At 35.8% G+C, this 17,216-nt stretch overlaps 2 protein-coding genes and 1 long non-coding RNA gene across 3 annotated transcripts in view; 1 reads left to right on the top strand and 2 right to left on the bottom strand.

Moving 5' to 3' along the window:
- Positions 1–237: 237 nt before the first annotated feature.
- Positions 238–17,216, bottom strand: part of LOC126764199 (protein lin-7 homolog C) — a 32,569-nt gene continuing 15,590 nt past the window's right edge. Inside the window, exons 3-4 of the mRNA XM_050481993.1 lie at positions 3,604–3,737; positions 238–476 (exon numbers count right to left, since the gene is read on the bottom strand). Of these exons, the coding sequence (XP_050337950.1) occupies positions 327–476; positions 3,604–3,737 (284 nt within the window). The 3' untranslated portion in view covers positions 238–326. The remainder of the gene's footprint in view (positions 477–3,603; positions 3,738–17,216) is intronic.
- LOC126764283 (uncharacterized) lies at positions 4,427–6,041 on the top strand. Its single transcript, XR_007667885.1, has 3 exons — positions 4,427–4,695; positions 4,757–5,152; positions 5,211–6,041. It is a non-coding gene; the product is annotated as an uncharacterized LOC126764283 (long non-coding RNA).
- Positions 6,031–7,496, bottom strand: LOC126764212 (uncharacterized). Its single transcript, XM_050482008.1, has 3 exons — positions 6,767–7,496; positions 6,465–6,694; positions 6,031–6,296 (listed from the first exon to the last, which is right to left on the bottom strand). Exons 1-3 carry the CDS (start codon positions 6,841–6,843, stop codon positions 6,085–6,087), a joined length of 519 nt encoding a protein of 172 aa, XP_050337965.1. The 5' UTR covers positions 6,844–7,496; the 3' UTR covers positions 6,031–6,084.

Here is a 17,216-nt window from a genome sequence, read left to right as displayed (position 1 = left end):
AGAATGGGTGTTCCTTAGAGAAAGTGCCGTGCAATTAGAGCTGTGAGATCTGAGGGATTTTGCGAGGGTGTAGTTAGTGGCCGTTAATTGAGAACGTCTTCAATTCGAATTAATAATGTTGTAATTTCTTCATAATTAAATTTATAGTATCCATTTGTGTGATACCTGGTGACAAACAGTAGAAGTAACATAAATAATTTACTTACGTTTACGTCGATATTTAAAAAGTTTTCAAGGTTTTATTTTTTTTAAAGATATCTTATTGACTTTATAAGAGTGATAATTTATTACATTTAATTTAATCCATATTTTATATTGTTTTTAAATCACTGGCGACGGCGAGTAGTGCGTTGCTTATCAAACCTCAACTCCATTTCCTCAAGAACTTTTGGGGTATAACGTACAACTAGCTTCACAGATCCAACAGCTTGCTTAAGAAGTTCCACAGCTTTTTCGTGATTTTCACCTTCCACGGACTAGAAAAATGCAAAGTATTTTTCAAATTTGGAACTAGTATGTACGCACAATATATGATATCCAATATTAAAGTACAATACATGGTATTTTGTAAAAAATCCCACAACTCCAATATTTATAATACAATAAAAAGCGTTAGGTACATGGATAATTAATAACAAAAGAGCTTATTATTTAGATTCCTTAAACTAAATATGACTTCAGTTTATCCACACTAACCCAGTAAACATGCTCAAGTACAAAAACAGAAAATAATAATAAGTCAAAGCTATTGAAAAAATTGATTATGTTCTCAAATTTATCGAACAAATTTTGTATTTGCTTTATGAATTCATAAATTACCCTAAAGTATATATTTCTTGTAGAAAGGAAATATTCTTTTCCTATATTTCCTTAATACATAATGGAATATACTAATATTGGTCTATTAGTCGAAAATAGAAACGTAGGGAAAACTTCTCTTTTCTAACGGAAATCAGATTTTTCTCCTTCACATGATTTTTAAAAATATGTTGTCACTAGAGTTTTCATTTAAGGTTCAACTGATTGATAGTCTTCAATTTGCTAAAGGGGCATACCCATTGTATCAGAATTAATATTCTCTTTGTCGAAATAGATAGGTATAGACTATAGATATAGAGATACATCAAATCTCTTCTTTAATTACCATCATATATAATTCCCCTTACACTTTAAATTTAAAACAGGCACCTAGTATGAATAATCTAATTTTTAAGCATACTTTGACAGTTTTTAAAGACTACCATTTTTTAATTTTATTTAACAATTTCTTTTATAGGCAATACTTCACGTTGATTGTCAACCATAGTAAAGGCCGCAATCTCCATAGAAGTGGTTTCTTTTGAAATATTTTGTGTGTATTCATTATTTATTGTATATAAATATATCATCAATATTTTGGAACGTTTTACAGTAGTAAAAATCTAAAACCACCTCCTACTAAAACATCAAATTTTATTAGAAGCCATTAATACATCAAACCACTTAATGATGTGTGCAATGCTTTTTAGGTTTGCGTCTTGAGATCGCGAGTACTGTACACAATACATCGTTCAGCTATTGTAGATCGACTTAACTAACAAGGTCAATTCGCTTCAACTTTACAGACATTTCGCGGAGGTATCTTTGATGGTCTGATAGCTTCAAAGGATTTAAATATAATGAACTTTCAATAGTTGGGACCAGCGCACTACATCGAGGAATACATGTATGTTAGTTTAATTCATGTGGTCGTTTTTAAATCAGCGACAAAGATCAAGTTTGATTCAGTTTTATGGACGACAAATGAAGTGGGGCAAGTGTTTCTTTCTCAAAAGTAAATTGAGTTCCTTCATTTCCTATCAAAATTGACGCCTTTCTTTCATTACTTTTAAATTCTTGTTGAACCTCTCTTTCCTTCACTATGACTTCTAAAATTCCGGAGCAATTAAAACCTTGATATATTCTATATCTTTCATTAATTGCCCTATTTGAAGACCATACAAGAGTTCACCTTTCAACTCATGTATATATTTGAAATATTTTACAAATGCCACTAAAACAATATCCTTCCGCGTTCACACTTTGCAAAATTGTTTTATCATTCCGAACTTTATCACATATTAAAAGAGTGAGTTCATTCATTTTGAGAAAATGTTGGTGTAGATTAGGGCTCTTAAAATTATTCGAACAACCTGAAAACCGATTATTCGAATATCGGGTTTGGAACGGTTCGTATGAATATTAACCGGTTAATACTGTTCGAATAGTCTTACCATTGCGACTATTCGAGTAGTCCTTCTTCCGGGTGTATTCGAATAGTTGCTCTACTGCAATATTAAAAAAAAAATTGTTAGAAATTCAAACAGCCTTTGATTTTTGCTTTTTTTAAATTTGTATTCTGTAAGACTTCTATAAACTTATATACAGAAAAAAAATTGTAAAAGTCGAACGCGTACTATTCGAATTCCGTTTAGTCGAATACCGAGAGCTCTAGTGTAGATGTTTCACCCCTTTATTCACATCCATTGATAGACTGCTTCGATATCTGAGTATTTGGCGACATCATTGTTTCTGAGTAGTTCATGCGAATTATTTTGAAACGAAAGCGAAATTTCCATATTTCCAGTTAGTACAACAGGACAATTTGTAGACTGCCTAGATATATGACTTTTGACCTTACAACCCTTCGAACATTTTTGCATATTTTCAATACGGAGACCGAGAATAAGAATCGCGTTACGTTTACATGCGTGAAAAAGGTGCGCAGAACCCTAATCATAACTCAAAAACAAAATTTTTATTACCAACAAGTCAATATTTATCAAAATATCTGTAGAGCCGCGTAATCGGACAGTAGATACCAAACTGAACAATGACAAGACGCTCAGAATGAGCACAACCACGGACTACATCAAGAAAATTAACTAATTATTAGTGAAGCAAGGAAATGGTTCATTTAATTTCTTTTATGAAAGCTTCCGCAGATTATTCATACAAGTATTATATCAAATCAGTTGACGTAAGTCAGTACTCAACGCAATCAACAATGTTTTGTAAGATCACTCGAATTGATTTGGTGGTGTTTTCGACATGAGTATTTGATGTGACTCAATCATACTCGCTGTAGCTGTAGTTTGGGATCATACTCTAAATAATTTCAATAAATAAAATGGTTTCGAAATCAATCAAATATCCATAAGAACTTGAAATAAAAATAATTCTGCTCTCCATGGTATATGCAGCGTTATTTGGTGGTAGCGCAGTGATTTATCTTTACAGCAGATCACTGATGCATATCACTTCAATGCATTGATGATCGTTTTTGAATCAGAGAGGGGCAATCAATTATTCACTAGGAGTTATACGAAATGAACCCAAATAATAACGGTCCGTTAGCTGCATTCGTACAGCTTCTCTATGATATCAAGCTTCATTCTGCATCACTTGATAAATGTTTGTTACTACTTATTAATTTTTCAAGTTTTCCTTTAATTTTTTTTATTTAATTGATTAAAATTTAAAGTAAAATGTTTGTAACAAACCCTATAAACCCAACCATTTCAATTTTTTTGGAGTCCCTTACAATTCCAATGTAATTAAATATTTATTTTGTGTATCACTCACCACACCATTAACAGATAAAAGTTGATCTCCTCTTTTTAGTCCTCCATGACGATCAGCTACTCCTCCGGGTATAATACGTGAAATGTATATGGGTGAGTTCTGTTCTTTTCCTCCCATAACATTAAAGCCAAGCCCTTAAAGAAAAAAAATTAAGCAATAACAACCGAAATGTATAAGTCTATAATATTAAACATATTTTATTTATTTATTTATTATATGTAAAATAATAATAAAATGATTATTATACAGATTAAAAGGAGCACTAACTACAAAGGCTTTCAGCTCACGGCTTAATTAGGGACAGCTTTAGAATACCGTCCCAGGATTTTGGCAATAACAATTGTATGGTCGGATAGAGAAAATTCTCCAAATCAAGAATATATACTTTATAGTTATAGCCACAGAAAACTTATAGTTTTCGAGATATTTGCGCTTAAAGTTGAAAATTACCAATATTTGAAGTACGTATTTTCTCGATATAAAATTAATTTTGTACTTACTTATATTTTGCACTTTTATATCCACTAACACATCACTAATTCGATTGTACACATTTATTTTATATAACATAGTCCAAAAATAGCTTTTATTATACATTTAACTTATTGTTGAATTTCGTTTATTTAAGAATAACAACTGAGTTACAAACTGTCAAATAGGCTTTCGTAAACGCAATATACAAAGCATTTTTAAAACAGATGCCCATGCCATGCCATGCATTTAAGCATTGCAACCCTGCTTTACGAAAATATGCAAAGTATTTATATGACGTTTATGAATGCCCATGTGCATTGTCTACAGCTGTTAGAGTTAGTTGTGTTAATAAATAAATTTTTTGTGTTTACAAAAATGGATGATTTATTATTGAGCACATTAGGAAATGCGATTACTTTGGCAGAAACTACAAGTAGTAGTAATAGCTTAACAATTGCTAAAAAATTTTATAAAAAAACAACAGAGGTGTCTGTCTTAGCTTACCGATGTGAAAATAAAAGACGAATTTTAAAAATTTAAAACTTTTCAAAGAGCATTGCGGGTATGCAGAATGATGTTTTTCATTCACATTTTCGAATGGAAAAATCAACATTTAAGGTGACTTTCAACTAAAAAATTAGTTACACACATATATGTATATTAAATCTGTAATGTTTAGATTCTTCTGAACATGTTGAAACCATACTGGGTGTCAAAGTGCACTGGTCGTAATGGAGTTTCGTTGGAAAAAGCGCTGTACGCAACTATATGGAAACTTAGCAACAACACATCATTTAGAGATGTCAGCAACAGATTCGATATGGCAATGGGAACCAGCTATAAACTATTTATTAGAACCCTAAAAACAATTTGTTGCTTAAAAAAAGATGTCATAAAATTCCCAAATACTGTTGCAAAACAAAAACAAAAATGTGACGAATTTTCAGCTAAACGCAGCCATCCGTTCCCATATGTCATAGGTTGTATAGATGGTACGCACATTTCCATCTCACAACCAGTTAAGGACAGTATTAGTTTTTATAATAGGAAGGGGAAGTTTTCAATTGTTGTCCAAGTAAGAATGTTAAGCTTTATTAAAAATTGTTCATTTATAATTAATTGAACTTGTTTAGGCAATTGTGGATAGTCATCTTAAGTTCATAGATGTGTTTATTGGCTGCCCCGGACGATGCCACGATGCTGCTATATGGGAAATGAGTCCTATTAGAAAGTCAATAGTCAAGGGAGAATTAAAAATTTGTTCCGGGTACCATTTATTAGGCGATTCCTCATATCCGCTGGAAACCCTCCTAATGGTACCTTATAGAGACAATGGTTTTTTATCACCTAAAGAAGTTCAATATAACAAAATTTTATGCTCAACAAGAGTTCATATAGAACAGGCATTTGGAATATTGAAAAAAAAAATTCCGTATTTTGAAATATATTGATGTGCTACATGCACATTTACCAAAAACTATCACGATGGCCTGTATAATTCTTCATAATATTATTATCGAAAATGAGACTGATGAACCCTGCGCCATAAGTGAAGAACAAATTGAACCATTTAATATCGAAAATAGCTTTTCACAATTACCAACTACAAGTCGACAGAGAGAACAAGCCAAAAATAAACGGGACGCCATTGCCACTTTACTATCTGCATAAGTAATGAAATATTAACTGTTTTTTTTAAGTAATAAAACATGAATTTGATATAAAACTAGTAATCCCGGCTCGTTTACCTGCTACAAAGACGCCTCAATCCCCTCCCTCCCTGCAGCACCTTTTGCTATCCGTTTCCCTTGCCCAATTCCACTGCCACTCCCACCCCCAATCGAACATTAGCCTTACTAAGACACAGCTATTTATTATTGCTTTATTGCATAGATTAGTTTTATTAAAATTAAAATCACATTCATTGTCAAAACGCTTGTACATTTGTTAAACTTAAAAATTCATTGCATATTTAAAAAAAAAAACTTAAATTAAGTCACTAAAAAATTAGGTATTAAGATTACGTTCTAATATTTTCTCATATAAATTTCGTATGGATCTTAGTTCCTGCACTTTTTCCTTTTCAATGTTTACTTTTTCCTTCTCACTCTCCACCAGTGCCTCTAACAATTTTGCTTGTTTTTTCGATTCTGAGACCAAGAACTCAATGATTTCATTTCTCTTCCGTTTTTGGGCAGTTCCAACTACTTGGGTGAACTCTGATGATGGTGCAGAAGGTTAAGGCGATGGAGTATCATTTGATGATAAATCATAAGTTAATTGATCCAAAGAATAATCGAGCATGTTATCAGGTACTGATATACTGCTGCGTGTACCATAAACATCATCCATCTCATCAAAAAAGTCCCAATTTGTGGCAGACTCACCGGACGTTCCACTTCTTCTTTTTATTCTTCTATACGTCCCCAACATATTGGTGAAGCAGCGCGTTATCTCATCCACTGAAGGGGAAAACGTATTGTCCACTTCTTGAATTTCCCGTCGAATTGTTTGCCAAATTGTGCTGCGTTTTTTTATTTTGGCGGTGAAGTCACTTTCATGGCGAAGTCTTATTGACATGAGCAATTTTTTACGCTCATGCGTCCACTTTTTATCACTACAAAGAAAAATTACGTGAAATAACAATTAAATTCTAATAAAAATATACATTTCAATACAAATTACTTACTTCATTGGCGAACCATCCATTCCAACTCTTGCCGTTTCTTTTGACTGCAATGCATGTAAAACAAAAGTCATGCACATTTTGACAACTCATGCGCATGAAATAGGGTTGTCATTCGTTTATGAATTCAATACTTTGTCTAAATTATTGCAGTGGCGTTTACGAATAGTATGCAATGCATGTATGCTTTGCATATTGCGTTTACGAAAGCAGCCATAATCAGTGATACCAAACTATTATATTTTACAAACTAACAAAAAAATAGAAAGAAAGATTCTACCCTAAATATAGGAAACATAATTAAGCGGTGTTGGAGGCCGCCCACGCAAAAAGCAGTCATACGCGAAGAAGTAGCAATGTCATAGAGGCTATAGCATTCTCTCTAACATTAATGTTCTTTAACGGATATTACTACCGCTACTTTTAAAGCAAAGTACCGTTGCTTTTTTTGTCCTTTTGCTAATTATTTCGTTTTTGGCAAATAAACTGTATTCTTAAGCGAGTTTCTATTAAAATCAAACAAATTATTTTGGAAAAAAATTGCTTCTATTTCATCAGGTATGTTAAATTAAATATTGAATATAATATTTAAATTATGTTTTTAATACTTCATTACAACTATGTGTAGATCTGCAGGAACAGTCAAATAGTCGTGTTTTGAAATGTGGAATATTGCCAAACAGGGGCGACCGCGGGGGGGGGGGGGGGGGGGGGGGGGGGGGGGCGGGTTTGGGGTGTTAAAACCCCCCTAAAGTAATTGAATTTTTAAATAATAGAATTTAATTCTACATAGTCATTTGAAAAATTGTAATTTGTTGTTTTCAAAGCAATCTTTCTGCCGACGATGTATGAATATGTAAAATAAATGAATACATTAGTCACTAACAGCGTTGCCGTTTTGATACAATTGTATCTTTTTTGATACTCTTTTTTCTAAATTTTGTGATTTGATACTTTTCTGCTGATAGAATTTAATTTTTTGAAACTATGAAAATGTTAAACTAAAAACAAACCTATTGTATCTGGATAGTATTAAAAAGTTGTGGGAATGTAGGCCAATTAAAAAACCCAGAAAAATATAAACTGGACAGAGACATTTTTTTAATTTGCTTCAAAGTACTGAGCTTGCCTTATAACTCTGTGGCTGCTGAACTGGATTTTTTTAGATTTAAGGGGAATTGTGAGTCGAAAATGGACTTCTTTTGAAAATTAGTTCTGAACTGAAAAGTCAGCAATAAGGTTTCTATTATTTTTTTTAGAGTTTATTGTTAATCATAATACAAGAAAAATAAAAACTCATTTATTATGACTTTCAGTTTTCGTTCCATGAGCAAACTGTTGTGAAATAAATTTAAATTAAAAAAAATTATGCTATTTCCAAAAAAATACTTGAGTGTCTTAACTAAAATGTCTATATTTTTAATAAAAACAACCAGAAAAAACTGGTCTGAATTAGATACACAACTTTACTTATTATTTCTTTTTCATTTCCTGAATTTAGAATGTGGAAAAGGTTAAACATCATTTCTTCAGATTATATTTTCTAACTAAAATTTTGAATATATTTTCAGGAACTGGTTAAATCAAACAAAGAGATCCAAAACTTTTTTGGTGCATCGTTTTTTAAAGATTGGAGCAACAATCCCTATATCTGTCGCTTCAAGTGAACGCTCGTTTTCCTCACTTCGCAGGCTTAAAACACATTTAAGAAATAAAACTGGAGAAGTACGCCTGAACGGAATGGCTCTCTTGAATATCCATAGAGATATAGACGTGACGGAGGAAGAGATTTTAAATGTTATGTCCCAAAATAAAAGAAGATTAGACTTCAATTTGTGAATAAAATGAAACATTGTATTTTTACCTAAAACCCCCCCCAAATTTTTTTCCTGCGTTCGCCACTGTTGCCAAAATATTCCACTCATTCCAGTCGAAGGAGAGCTGCATAGCTTTTTGCAAAAGAAAAGATTTGCAGGGTGCATAGACTGCCGATGGTGCTCTCCGTCTTGGGAAATAGCACCGTCGGTTTAGGTGCCGCAAGGGATCTTGCCGAACGCGTTCGGCGATATCCTGATCGAAGAGCACTTGGTTAGAAAATGCAAAAATACCTTTGCCCCAAATTTTCTATTTAATGTACAGCTACGCATCGCACTGGTCGCACGAAGAGGTCAAGAAGAACAGCATTGTCAGGGAACCTGTATTATCTAGCGCTACCGCATGTGACTGGTATAACTACTGTCGCGAAGCGGTAGTTTTATACCAAGTGGAACATCAGGAGGCGGTAGGTAAAATTGGTGGCCATGGCAAAAATGTGAAAATTGAAAGTAAATTCGGGAAGAGGAAATTTAATAAAGGTAAGGTTAAAAATATACAATATTAAATAATTACTTATATGCTATTCTCATTTCAGGTAGGAGGGTGGAAGGTCACTGGGTGTTGGGATGGTTGAAGATGGCAGCGGCTGGAGGTATGCCCAGAAAATGTTAGGTCTGCGGTGGTGCTCATACCCGTGATTAAGAAGCATGTTGCGCCAGGAAAAATTATAAGAACAGATTGCTGGAAGGCGTACAATTGTTTGGCGGATCACGAGGGATAACCACAACATTCACCGTATTCACCTTTACCGAAAAAAACTGTAAAGTTACTACAACCATATATTGGAAATATAAAAATAAACAAGAAAGGGCTAAGTTGGGGTGCAACCGAACATTGTATACTCTTGCAACTTGCAGAAATCCAAGCCGGGGAAATACTTTAAGGTGTAAAACAAGTCATATAGAGTAAAGTCAGCCGAATGTTCGAAAATTCTGATATTAGTTATATAGGGGCAAAGCCAAAGATATACTTTTATGTGTAAAACACTCTTTTTTATTTTCACAGAGATAACTCACATATTGGCCGATATATGCGGTACAAAGTCACCCGGAAGTTCGAAAATCTTTATTTTAAGTATATGAGGGCTAAGGGAAGTATTGGTCCGATTCAACCCGTTTTTGACATATGGACATACCATTATAAGGGAAGGATTATCCCTTAATTTCAGTTATATATATCACACATTGTCCGTCATTTTCGATCAAGAGTCAACGATAGGTACCGTTATCTAAATATTCGGTACCTAGGGGCATGAACAGGTTTTATTGGGTGTTAATAATTTTTCATTATAAGGTGGCACACACTAAAGACATTATTAGTGCAAAGTTTTATCCCGTTATATTAATTGCTTCTTGACTTGTGTACTGTAAACTGAACAAATCAAGTGGAATTTAAAGTTGCGTTTAATGGGAAATAGGCATGGTTATTGTCCGATTTCGCTCATTTACATAGAAATATGAAAAAAAATACATCATACCAAATTTTGTCGAAATCGGTCAGTCGGATCTTGAGATATGGAATTCCGCTAAAAAGTGGGCGGTGTCACGTCAATCTTCCAATTTTCACACCGACTCTCATAAAGACCTCTCATACCATCCCGGTGGTAAAATTTAATGTACTCTGTACTGTATTTAATACTCCTTCAGCCTGCTGAATGGCAATGGCGGCATAACATCAGGAGATGGCGAATCCGATTCTCCAAACGATAACGATGGAGCAGACGTTCCTTCGCCCGACCATGAAGAAGTTCGAATATTCAAACACGGCGGCGAAGAACTGATAAGGAGCATGCATTAACTTCTTTGTAGAATATAGTCGGACGACAGCATTGCCGACGATTGGAATTTAAGTGTGGTATGCCCAATCCACAAAACGGGAGACCTTACAATCTGCGTTAAATACCGTGGGATAAACCTTTTCAACACCGCATATATCGTTCTATCTAGCGTATTGTGTGAAAGATTAAAGCCCACCGTAACCAAACTAATTGTATCTTATCAGTGTGGCTTCGACCTGGAAAATCAAAAACTGACCAGATATTCTCCAAGCGCCAAATCTTGAAAAAGACCCGTGAAAAGAGAAACGACACTCACCATATCTTCTTCGATTTCAAAGCTGCTAGAAAAACTTAAGGATACCGTCCCAGGATTTCTAGAATAAAATGGGTACGGTCGGATAGAGGAGGAAACTTATAGCTTTCGAGATATTTGCGCTTAAAGTTAAAAATTACCACTATTGCAAGTACGTAGTTTTTCGATTTTAAATTAATTTTACACTTGAATTTTACATTTTTATGTTTACTTACATTAACATTTTTTACATTATATAATATATTGCAAAAAAGTTATATAATATTAAACCTACTCCTCAATCCCATTTTTTTAACAACAACTATAGGGTTGAAGCCTGTCTAAAGTACGAAAAGGATCTGCCTTTGTGTCGATTTGTCCGAATTTGGTATCCCCGCAAAACTAATACGGCTGTGTAAACTATAAAATTAATACACACACCATCTAGTGAGAAATATTTTATTCTGATTTTTACAAACTTTTATATATTATCTTTCAAACTTTTTAGTCTTAACAAAAAGATGTTTTTATTTTTATGACCGGACCCGACAATACGAAATAAAAACTGTTTATAAAATTAAATTTATTTATACTTTTGCGTATATGACTGTTCTGAACGTTCAAATACTGTGCTGATTCCTGGAATCCGATTCAGCTGTTTTATTTGTGATATATTGGGTAGTCAAAAAAGACTTTACTTATTTTGTCAATAGATGTCTTTGCAGTCGTATATCTCCAGTGCTGCTAATCACATTTGTTATACCATATAGTGTTGGAAAGGTGAGATTTTAAGCTTCCTTTAACAAAGGGGAAGAAGAGAAGAAAAAGTTACAGCTGTTCAAAAATTAATGAAAATAATGAAGAAATTCGCTACATTTTGAAATTTTTGCATAAAAAAGGCAAGAATGCCACGCAAGTCACCAATGAAATTTGTGAAGTTTACGGAGACGATGCTGTATCGGTTCATGTAGCACAACAATGATTCGCTCGCTTCCGTTCTGGAAATTTCGATTTACACTGATGGAATAATGTCTCTAGCGGACCAAAATGGTACATAATTGTTTATTTATTTATTAGTAGAAATATAAAAAGAATATGTTGAAGTTTGATTAGAAATACAAAAATACTTTTTCGACTATACAATATTAAATGTACTGAGCAGATACCCGGAATCTGATTCTTCTTCTTAATTGGCGTAGACACCGCTTACGCGATTATAGCCGAGTTAACAACAGCGCGCCAGTCGTTTCTTCTTTTCGCTACGTGGCGCCAATTGGATATTCCAAGCGTAGCCAGGTCCTTCTCCACCTGGTCATTCCAACGGAGTGGAGGTCTTCCTCTTCCTCTGCTTCCCCCGACGGGTACAGCGTCGAATACTTTCAGAGTTCGTCCATTTGGACAACATGACCTAGCCAGCGTAGCCGCTGTCTTTTAATTCGCTGAACTATGTCAATGTCATCGTATATCTCGTACAGCTCATCGTTCCATCGAATGCGATATTCGCCGTGGCCAATGCGCAAAGGACCATAAATCTTTCGCAGAATTTTTCTCTCGAAAACTCGTAACGTCGACTCATCGGTTGCTGTCATCGCCCAAGCCTCTGCACCATATAGCAGGACGGGAATTATGAGCGACTTATAGAGTTTAGCTTTTGTTCGTCGAGAGAGGACCTTACTTTTCAATTGCCTACCCAGTGCGAAGTAGCACCTGTTGGCAAGAGCAATCCTGCGTTGGATTTCCAGGCTGACATTATTATTGGTGTTAATGCTGGTTCCTAAATAGACGAAATTATCTACAACTTCAAAGTTATGACTGTCAACAGTGACGTGAGAGCCAAGTCGCGAGTGCGACGACTGTTTGTTTGATGACAGGAGATATTTCGTTTTGCCCTCGTTCACTACCAGACCCATTTTCTGTGCTTCCTTGTCCAGCCTAGAGAAAGCAGAACTAACGCCGCGGGTGTTGAGGCCGATGATATCAATATCGTCGGCATACGCCAGCAGCTGTACACTCTTATAGAAGATGGTACCTTCTCTGTTTAGTTCTGCAGCTCGAACTATTTTCTCCAGGAGCAGGTTGAAGAAGTCGCACGATAGGGAGTCGCCTAGTCTGAAACCTCGTTTGGTATCGAACGGCTCGGAGAGGTCCTTCCCGATCCTGACGGAGGTTTTCGAGTTGTTCAACGTCAGTTTACACAGCCGTATTAGTTTTGCGGGGATACCAAATTCAGACATCGCGGCATAAAGGCAGCTCCTTTTCGTGATGTCGAAAGCAGCTTTTAAATCGACGAAGAGGTGGTGTGTGTCGATTCTCCTTTCACGGGTCTTTTCCAAGATTTGGCGCATGGTGAATATCTGGTCGGTTGTTGATTTTCCAGGTCTGAAGCCACACTGATAAGGTCCAATCAGTTTGTTGACGGTGGGCTTTAATCTTTCACACAATACGCTCGATAGAACCTTATATGCGATGTTGAGGAGGCTAATCCCACGGTAGTTGGCGCAGATTGTGAGGTCTCCTTTTTTATGGATTGGGCATAGCACACTTAAATTCCAATCGTTTTGCATGCTCTCGTCCGACCATATTTTACAAAGAAGCTGATGCATGCTCCTTATCAGTTCTTCGCCGCCGTGTTTGAATAGCTCGGCCGGCAATCCGTCTGCCCCTGCCGCTTTGTGGTTTTTCAGGCGGGCAATTGCTATTCGAACTTCTTCATGGTCGGGTAATGGAACGTCTGCTCCATCGTCATGGATTGGGGAATCGGGTTCGCCTTCTCCTGGTGTTGTGCATTCACTGCCATTAAGCAGGTTGGAGAAGTGTTCCCTCCATAATCTAAGTATGCTCTGGGCATCGGTGACTAGATCACCTTTGGGGGTTCTACAAGAGTATGCTCCGGTCTTGAAACCTTCTGTAAGCCGCCGCATTTTTTCGTAGAATTTTCGAGCATTACCCCTGTCGGCCAGCTTATCAAGCTCTTCGTACTCACGCATTTCGGCCTCCTTTTTTCCCTCTTCAACTCTCGGTATCTATCCCATCCCGCACGTGTTGTGGTCGATCGTAACATTGCGAGGTAGGCAGCCTGTTTTCTCTCCGCTGCGAGACGACACTGCTCGTCATACCAGCTGTTCTTTTGCACTTTCCGAAAACCAATGGTTTCGGTTGCAGCTGTACGTAAGGAGTTTGAAATGCCGTCCCACAGTTCCCTTATACCGAGTTGTTGACAAGTGCTCTCAGAGAGCAGGAGTGCAAGCCGAGTAGGGAATCGTTCGGCTGTCTGTTGTGATTGCAGCTTCTCGACGTCGAACCTTCCTTGTGTTTGTTGGCGTGCGTTTTTTGCTGCATAGAGGCGGGTGCGAATCTTAGCTACAAAAAGATAGTGGTCCGAGTCGATGTTAGGACCTCGGAGCGCACGCACACCTAAAACACTGGAGACGTGTCTTCCGTCTATCACAACATGATGGATCTGGTTGGTAGTTTTTCGATCCGAAGACAGCCAGGTAGCTTGATTAATCTTCTTATGCTGGAATCTAGTAGAAGTCGATCAGCCTCAACCCATTTGGGGATGTTTCATCGTGGAGGCTGAATTTACCGACCATAGTACCAAAGATACCTTCTTTGCCCACCCTGGCGTTAAAATCGCCAAGCACGATTTTGACATCGTGGCGGGGGCAGCTCTCATAAGTGCGCTCCAAGCACTCATAAAAGGCATCTTTGGTCACATCGTCCTTCTCTTTCGTCGGGGCGTGGGCGCAAATCCGCGATATGTTGAAGAACCTCGCTTTGATGCGGGTTGTGGCTAGACGTTCATTCACCGGAGTGAATGATAGTACTCGGCGACGAAGTCTCTCTCCCACCACGAATCCAACACCAAACTTGCGCTCCTTTATATGGCCACTGTAGTGAATGCCACAAGGACCTACTCGTCTTTGTCCTTGTCCCGTCCATCGCATTTCTTGGACGGCGGTGATGTCAGCCTTTATTTTCACGAGGACATCAACCAGCTGGGCAGCGGCACCTTCCCAATTAAGGGACCGGACATTCCAGGTGCATGCCCTTATTTCGTTTGCCGTGGTCGTCATCAAAAGGGGGGTCTCTCATCCGAGGCTGGTTGTTACTGTTCGTTGGGGGTGTTTTTTTACGTGGCGGGTCCCAAACCCAGCGCACAACCCTATGTAGGGGATATTTCGCCTTCTCACTTTAGCTCGCCTTCAAACGGATGTTCTTAGGCTACCCAGAGGATACTTGGTCAAAGACCGGAAGTAGTGAGCTGCTTAAGTCATATGTAAAAGAATCGTTTCTGGCCACTCCCAAGTGAATGGCGATCAGAGAACTTTCCTCACTTGCGTGAACTTCTACACATGACTCCATCCTCCTGATTAGACTGTAATTATTGAAACTTTACTAATTTATTATGTGTTAACTTGCATGTTTGCATGTATGTGAATATGTAAATATGTTTATAACCAAAGTAAATATGTTGGTATTGTTGATTTTTTAGTGCATGCGTGTATGTATCCATGCTCAATATATTCCCTGCCAACCATGAGGGGGTAAAAAACCAGATAATCACAGGTACGCCTGTGGGTAAACATGTGTAGTTTGCCATAGGCCGAGCGAATATTCTACCCACACACGTACGTATACATGTGATCATACATCTTTGTTGCGCTCATTCAGCAGTGTCATATAAAAAAGTATATCTGTCGTGCTCTAATATCCCCAATCGACGGCTGATGCAGGGTTGCATTTTTTGATTCCTACTTTAAAAATTTCTTAAAATTTCAAACAAAATTCTTTAATTTTTAAAATTTTTATTTTATTTTATTTTTTAAATTTTTGCATAAAAATTTTTATAATTTATATATAAATAAAAATCAATTTAATTTAAAAAAATAATTAATATCTGAAAAAAGATAATAGACAAATATCTGAAATAAAATAAAGGTTATTAATACCTGAAAATAAAGAATCATTACATTGAATTTGTAATATCTAAAAGAAAAAGGAAGATTAATTGTATAAAATGATAATATCTGAAAGAATAAATTATATTAAATACAAATAGAATTTACTCTGAAAGCAAAGATTAATTAAATAAAAATTGTGATAAAATCTGAAAAGAAAGAATAATTAAATAAAAACAATAATAACATCTGAAAGAAAAGATAAATATTATTTGATCATTTAAAATATAAAACAAACATTTGTTTTCACTTATTATATAGGATTGTGCAGGCCGCCTTAAACGCATAAAATACATATGTACATATGCATGTATTTATTTTTGCGTATTAGATTCGACTGCGCAATCCAATTTCAAAGTACACACTTTTTTCACATACTTACTTAACAATTGATATTTGCCGCTTCTGATGATATAGCTGCTGCTGCTACTTCCAATTCAGTTCTGCTTTCCAATGCTATAAAAATAAATGAAGTAATTATTTTCAAAATATTGTTAAAAAATCACATAAAATTCATTTACTTACCTTCTTGCTGTACGAGCCTCCTTTACGATGGTATGATCACGAACGACATGCGTCTTTCAATCGTTTTTTTATTACCCTTTTTGGGATTTTCTATTGTCACTATTGACAATTATGTTTTCTCCTTCGCACTCATTCAAATAAATCAAGAAATGAAACAAACTTTATTTCATCGCATTTAGGTAAACAAAAAATAACCCGAAAATGTGCTTTGGTGTTAGTGTATAGAGAAAAAATGTGTAGTTGTATTGGAATATTTGTCACAAGCGGGTAGCCGTGGTTGGCAGGGTTTGTACATACATATTTATGATTAGTGAACTGTATGTGTTCTCACAATTGTGAGTTTTACCTATTTCTAATCTAATAATTTAATATTCTTAATATGTAAAATATATAAAAAGACTAAATACTTATATTGTTGCACTCCGACTCAGTGGTACCGATATCTATTTAATTAAGAATTTTAGGGAAGCTATTCTAAGATTTTCTCTCTTCCTATTCTGAGAAGGGTATATTAGGTTTGCCACGAAGTTTATAGCATCCAAAAGAAAACTTCGGAGATCCTATATATAAAAATATACATTACTGTTGATGTAGCGGCAGCAAATATCCCGAATATAATTTGGAGGATTGCTGCGGAGTTGACAGTTCTTACCCTTATAAAAATCCAGATCCGTTAAAGCTACATAAACTAGAAATGATATGAAGCATCGATCTAAAATATTTCTCCCCAAGGTGCTCATTTTTCCGAACCGCATATATGTAGCTGCCATACAATCTGAGTCATCTGAATAAGGGCTTGCAAAAGTGTTTTCATTTATTTTAAAGAATTTTGGAATGGGTTATTTATTGTCCAAGGCAACGCTGCAATCTCTGAACAAGAACAATCCCTGAAAATCCAACGTAGAATAAATCTTGCCAACAGGAGCTACTTTGGATTAAGTAGGCAATTGAGAAGTAAAGTTCTCTCGACAAACGAACAAAAACCAAACTCTATAAGTCACTCATTATTCCCGTCCTGATATA

The sequence above is a fragment of the Bactrocera neohumeralis genome, unplaced genomic scaffold, assembly GCF_024586455.1.
Source record: "Bactrocera neohumeralis isolate Rockhampton unplaced genomic scaffold, APGP_CSIRO_Bneo_wtdbg2-racon-allhic-juicebox.fasta_v2 cluster09, whole genome shotgun sequence".
Taxonomy (NCBI): Eukaryota; Metazoa; Arthropoda; class Insecta; order Diptera; family Tephritidae; genus Bactrocera; species Bactrocera neohumeralis.
Note: the sequence above shows the minus strand (reverse complement) of the source record. Positions and strands in the feature narration are given on the sequence as shown.

Coding starts and splice junctions, on each gene's coding strand:
- LOC126764212 (XM_050482008.1), bottom strand. CDS start 6,843: ATGTGCATGACTTTTGTTTTACATGCATTGCAGTCAAAAGAAACGGCA. Junction 6,695..6,766: donor ATGGATGGTTCGCCAATGAA/GTAAGTAATTTG, acceptor TTTTCTTTGTAG/TGATAAAAAGTGGACGCATG. Junction 6,297..6,464: donor AAGAAGAAGTGGAACGTCCG/GTGAGTCTGCCA, acceptor CACCATCATCAG/AGTTCACCCAAGTAGTTGGA.